We start from the raw sequence: 5,937 nt of genomic DNA on the forward strand, positions 1-5,937 counted from the left end.
TTAACAATTCAGCCCAAGCATATTTCACAGCCCAGAGGACTCCATGATATTAAGACTCTGTGCTTCATTTTCCCCCTGGGTAAAATGGAGATAGGAATACATTCATCACAGAATGTTGTAAAGCTGAAAAAGAGAAAATGGATGTTCAAGGCCTGACTCAGATAAGAGGGTTCCATGAAAATGCAGAAACACTCTTCTCGGGCCTGGGAAGAGGGGTAAGAAAAATAGATGCAAAGGGAGGGTGGAGGCTGCTTGGCTGGCTATGGGAAAATTATGGAAAAAAACTATTAGAATTGGGGGAAAACTAAGAAAAGGAGAAAGGAAGCTGGTCTGGTTTTTTCCACCTCCAGAGAACTAATGCCACTTCCTAATGAAATCATGTCTTCCCCTGCCCTCTTTCTACCCAGTACCAATGCCAACGTCATTCTGGAGAGCAGGTGAGCAGAGCCTCCACCCCAGCCAGCCCTGGGGGGCCACCAAAGTTCCCAGGCCCCAATCTCTCACCCCGCCCACCACCAGTCACAGGCGGGCAGGGTCTCCATCAGAGAGGATCCCAGGGACTGTCACCAGGATGGCTCATGACTGCTCTGACCTTCATCCCCTCTGTCCAGGGAAGGCTCTGGATGGGCCAGGGTCGCACAGCTGCAGATGGAACCCCCTGAGAAGCGTTATTAAGTACAGCCTCCGGGTTCACCCCCCAGAGCTCTGCACTCACCTCAGACGGTGAGGCCCAGAGATTCTGTGGTCCAGCCAGGAGGAAGCATCTAGAAGGAGCAGAGGGCTCTGTGGGCTCAGCAAGACTGGAGCTCAAGTCCTGGACCCGCCACCTCAGAGTCCTGGACGTGGGGCAGGGCGTGTCTGAGCCCCAGTGTCCTCCTTGCAGAGTGTGAGGACAGAGGGCCCTGCAGACCCAGTCTTGCCTCTCCGGGTGGGCGTGGCCTCCAGAAGGTCCACCCTCGGGGTAGGTGGGAACCTGCGCCCACCCTCCCCTCCTCACCTCAGGGGGGGTGTGAGACTGCACACAGGGAGCAGAGCAGCGCAGGAGGGGCCTGGTGGGCCTTGGTTCTGCCGGGGGACTGAAGGGGGCACTGCAGTGTCGCCTACCTGGAGAGAGAGAGACCACTAGCATGCTGCGTGCCCCGGTGCCCGGGCTGGGGGCTGAGGCTTGACCACCAGCAGCTCCCTCCTCCTCCTCCTCTCTAAGGGGCTGTAGCTGGGCAGGGACTCAGGGCCGTGGGCCTCTCCCTGAAGGAGCCTGAACTGGTCCTGCTGTCGCCCCTTTCCCTGGGAGGAGAGAGACACTCAGAGAAGCAGAGAAAAGGAGAGAGAGACACACAGAGACACAGAGACTGACTCCTAAGGAGAGGCCAAGGCGGTGGCAGAGGCAGGGAGCTGAGGGAGAGAGGAGAGGCCCCAGCTGGCCCAGGTCAGGACCAGCCCCTCAGTGTGCAGAGGGGGGCAGGGAGCCCTAGATCATGGTTCCCTTTGCACTGACCACAGAGAGGCCCTTTTGCAATACAGGAAAAGAAGTCAGATTGATAAAGGAAGTGCCGGTCATGGCAGGGGTGGGCGGGTTTGGGGAAGGCCCCTACCCTCCTCAGTCCTCTGAAGGAGCCTGGTCCTCGCTCTCCTGGTGCTGAGATTCCCCGCAGGCGGCCCTCCACAGGCCTCCCCTCTGGCCTTGAAGGCTCTGCTTGTCTTCTCATCCCGGGAGGAGGGCAAGGCCATGGGTCTGGCCCTGCTGCTGCCCCTGCTGCTGCCCCTGGCATCTCTGCAGGCGGGTGAGAGGCCGGGACGGTCCTGTTCTGCCCAGGGCCGCAGGGACCACCCCCCCGGGGAGGGGCTATGACTGGGTGTCTGTAGAAGTGTCCCCTGGGGTAGCCGACCAGGCCTCCCACCCCCAACAAAGAGCTGGTCCCACAGCTCTTTGCGGGGTCCCCCCCCAACACCGCACCCTCCTCCCCGCCCCAAGCCTGGAGAGGGGCTCACCCAGGCCAGAGGGCCAGTCCTATCACCTGTCACACATCCCCCTGTAGGTGAGGGTGGCTGACGGTCTGGGGTCACCTTCAAAGTCTCTCCCTCTCCCTCCCTCCTCTAGGTCACTGGGCAGAACCCAATCCAAACACTGACTTTGGGATGAACCAACCGAAGAAACTCTCAGCCCCCAAGGGTGGCTCCGTCCACATCCCCTTCTCCTTCTATTACTCCTGGGAATCAGCCAAGGTTCCCAACGTGAGAATATCCTGGAGATGGAAACACTTCCATGGGGAGTTGATCTACAAGACGACTCCGCTGTTCATCCATAAGGATTTCAAGGACCGGCTCCTCCTGAACTGGACAAAGGGCAGGGAGCACGGCTCCCTCCAGATCTCGAAACTGCGGAAGGAGGATGAGTCTACGTACTTCTGCCAGGTGCAGGTGGACACACAGAGAATAGGCAAGCAGATGTGGCAGTCCATCGAGGGAACCACACTCACCGTCATCCCCAGTGAGTCCAGCTGTCCTGCCTGAGGCTCCTGGAGGCCACTGGGGTCTTGTCTCCCAGGCCTGGCCCAGGCCCCCTCTTCCTCTCTTCTCTCAAACTCCTGCCCCTCCCCCCTCCACTCCTCCCAGGCCGCTAGCAACCCCTTCTCACCTTCATCTTCCCCAGCCCTGGGCGGCCTCCCTGGCCCATCTGACCTTCATCCCCTCTGTCCAGGGAAGGCTCTGGATGAGGCAGGGTCGCACGGCTGCAGATGGAACCCCCTGAGAAGCGTTATTAAGTACAGCCTCCGGGCTCACCCCCCAGAGCTCTGCACTCAGACGGTGAGGCCCAGAGATTCTGTGGTCCAGCCAGGAGGAAGCATCTAGAAGGAGCAGAGGGCTCTGTGGGCTCAGCAAGACTGGAGCTCAAGTCCTGGACCCGCCACCTCAGAGTCCTGGACGTGGGGCAGGGCGTGTCTGAGCCCCAGTGTCCTCCTTGCAGAGTGTGAGGACAGAGGGCCCTGCAGACCCAGTCCTGCCTCTCCGGGTGGAGGCGTGGCCTCCAGAAGGCCCACCCTCGGGGTAGGTGGGAACCTGCGCCCACCCTCCCCTCCTCACCTCAGGGAGGGTGTGAGACTGCACACAGGGAGCAGAGCAGCGCAGGAGGGGCCTGGTGGGCCTTGGTTCTGCCTGGGGACTGAAGGGGGCACTGCAGTGTCACCTACCTGGAGAGAGAGAGACCACTAGCATGCTGCGTGCCCCGGTGCCCGGGCTGGGGGCTGAGGCTTGACCACCAGCAGCTCCCTCCTCCTCCTCCTCTCTAAGGGGCTGTAGCTGGGCAGGGACTCAGGGCCGTGGGCCTCTCCCTGAAGGAGCCTGAACTGGTCCTGCTGTCGCCCCTTTCCCTGGGAGGAGAGAGACACTCAGAGAAGCAGAGAAAAGGAGAGAGAGACACACAGAGACACAGAGACTGACTCCTAAGGAGATGCCAAGGCGGTGGCAAAGGCAGGGAGCTGAGGGAGAGAGGAGAGGCCCCAGCTGGCCCAGGTCAGGACCAGCCCCTCAGTGTGCAGAGGGGGGCAGGGAGCCCTAGATCATGGTTCCCTTTGCACTGACCACAGAGAGGCCCTTTTGCAATACAGGAAAAGAAGTCAGATTGATAAAGGAAGTGCCGGTCATGGCAGGGGTGGGCGGGTTTGGGGAAGGCCCCTACCCTCCTCAGTCCTCTGAAGGAGCCTGGTCCTCGCTCTCCTGGTGCTGAGATTCCCCGCAGGCGGCCCTCCACAGGCCTCCCCTCTGGCCTTGAAGGCTCTGCTTGTCTTCTCATCCCGGGAGGAGGGCAAGGCCATGGGTCTGGCCCTGCTGCTGCCCCTGCTGCTGCCCCTGGCATCTCTGCAGGCGGGTGAGAGGCCGGGACGGTCCTGTTCTGCCCAGGGCCGCAGGGACCACCCCCCCGGGGAGGGGCTATGACTGGGTGTCTGTAGAAGTGTCCCCTGGGGTAGCCGGCCAGGCCTCCCACCCCCAACAAAGAGCTGGTCCCACAGCTCTTTGCGGGGTCCCCCCCAACACTGCACCCTCCTCCCCGCCCCAAGCCTGGAGAGGGGCTCACCCAGGCCAGAGGGCCAGTCCTATCACCTGTCACACATCCCCCTGTAGGTGAGGGTGGCTGACGGTCTGGGGTCACCTTCAAAGTCTCTCCCTCTCCCTCCCTCCTCTAGGTCACTGGGCAGAACCCAATCCAAACACTGACTTTGGGATGAACCAACCGAAGAAACTCTCAGCCCCCAAGGGTGGCTCCGTCCACATCCCCTTCTCCTTCTATTACTCCTGGGAATCAGCCAAGGTTCCCAACGTGAGAATATCCTGGAGATGGAAACACTTCCATGGGGAGTACATCTACAAGACGACCCCGCTGTTCATCCATAAGGATTTCAAGGACCGGCTCCTCCTGAACTGGACAAAGGGCAGGGAGCACGGCTCCCTCCAGATCTCGAAACTGCGGGAGGAGGATGAGTCTACGTACTTCTGCCGGGTGGAGGTGGACACACAGAGAATAGGCAAGCAGATGTGGCAGTCCATCGAGGGAACCACACTCACCGTCATCCCCAGTGAGTCCAGCTGTCCTGCCTGAGGCTCCTGGAGGCCACTGGGGTCTTGTCTCCCAGGCCTGGCCCAGGCCCCCTCTTCCTCTCTTCTCTCAAACTCCTGCCCCTCCCCCCTCCACTCCTCCCAGGCCGCTAGCAACCCCTTCTCACCTTCATCTTCCCCAGCCCTGGGCGGCCTCCCTGGCCCATCCTCCTCTCTGCCCTCCGGATCCAGCCCCTCCCTCATCCTCAGGCCTCCACCCTCTGGGCTCCCAGCTATTCTCCTTTCTTGCTCCAAGCTGGGGCTGCACCCTCCCCTGCCCTCACCCCGTCCTCCAGGTGACTTGACGTCTTTGGGACGTGGCTGCCTCCCCTCTGTCATGTGTCCACGTGTGGAGGCTCAGCTACCCCATGTCTGTCTCCCCACGGCCATGAGCTCAGCCCCCACACACAGTAGGTGTGTGGTGGCCACCCGTGGTGGCCCGAGGCGTCCCGTGTCCCCATCACCTGTTTCGCACCTCCTCTTCCCCCGCTTCCATCCCCTTTACCTCCTTGCCTCCCCCCCACCTCTCCCTGCGTGGCTCTGGTCACACTGTCCCCGTCGTCCACCCTCATCTTGCTCCTCTGTCCTGGTCATGACGAGGCAGCAGCAGCGGTAACGGCGGCTCCCGCTGGCTGTGCCCTGCGTCCCGGCTGGACACCTTGGCAGCATCACCCCAGCTAAACCCCAGCTAACCTTCCCCACGACCCCGGTAACAGTCGGCCCTGCTGCCATCCTCCTGTCACAGGAAGGGAGACCGAGGCTCGCACAGCAAACACCTGCCCGAAGTCACTCCCGGTGCAGGTGGGGTTTGACCCCAGTTTAACCCCAGAGCCTCCCTTCTTAACCATGAGCTGCTCGGCCTCACCTACTGACCTCATCATCTTGGTGTCGTGACCTCTTTTTAACCTAACAACGGACACGCTGCATTAACAGATCTCCGTCTGTCACTCAGTGGGGCGTCGGAACCTGCACCTCAGTGTATCTGACTCCAGAGCAGGGGGGAGGGAGTTCTCTCTGACAGGCAATGGCAATACAGGTGTTGTTGTCTGTAATTTTTTAGAAAACTAATAATTGACTAAGACAGTTTTCTCTTTATAATCACTTGTGCTGGCAGTTCTAAACAGTGTCCATGATGGATTACTGCTCTTGGCCGGAAAGACACTCTCCCTGTCTGCCCTCTTGGAAAACCACTGCCCCTTCTTGACCACTATGCTCGTTTAAGAGCAAACAGATAGGGCTTCCCTGGTGGCGCAGTGGTTGAGAATCCGCCTGCCGATGCAGGGGACACGGGTTCGTGCCCCGGACCGGGAAGATCCCACGTGCCGCGGAGCGGCTGGGCCCGTGAGC

The 5,937-nt window shown here is 60.7% G+C and overlaps 3 protein-coding genes across 11 annotated transcripts in view; 2 read left to right on the forward strand and 1 right to left on the reverse strand.

Annotated features, from left to right (window-relative positions):
- MBLAC1 (metallo-beta-lactamase domain containing 1) overlaps positions 1-5,937 on the reverse strand; it is an 82,685-nt gene that overhangs the window by 55,083 nt on the left and 21,665 nt on the right. The window lies entirely within an intron of this gene.
- Positions 1,638-2,511, forward strand: LOC102976364 (paired immunoglobulin-like type 2 receptor beta). The gene is made up of 2 exons (XM_007119988.4): positions 1,638-1,781; positions 2,099-2,511. The coding sequence occupies exons 1-2, from the start codon at positions 1,727-1,729 to the stop codon at positions 2,509-2,511; spliced, it is 468 nt and encodes a 155-aa protein (XP_007120050.2). The 5' UTR covers positions 1,638-1,726.
- LOC112064845 (paired immunoglobulin-like type 2 receptor alpha) overlaps positions 3,718-5,937 on the forward strand; it is a 10,446-nt gene continuing 8,226 nt past the window's right edge. The window contains 2 exon segments of the mRNA XM_055089756.1: positions 3,718-3,865; positions 4,182-4,583. Of these exon segments, the coding sequence (XP_054945731.1) occupies positions 3,811-3,865; positions 4,182-4,583 (457 nt within the window). The 5' untranslated portion in view covers positions 3,718-3,810.

This window comes from Physeter macrocephalus, chromosome 14, assembly GCF_002837175.3.
Source record: "Physeter macrocephalus isolate SW-GA chromosome 14, ASM283717v5, whole genome shotgun sequence".
In the NCBI taxonomy this organism is placed as follows: Eukaryota; Metazoa; Chordata; class Mammalia; order Artiodactyla; family Physeteridae; genus Physeter; species Physeter macrocephalus.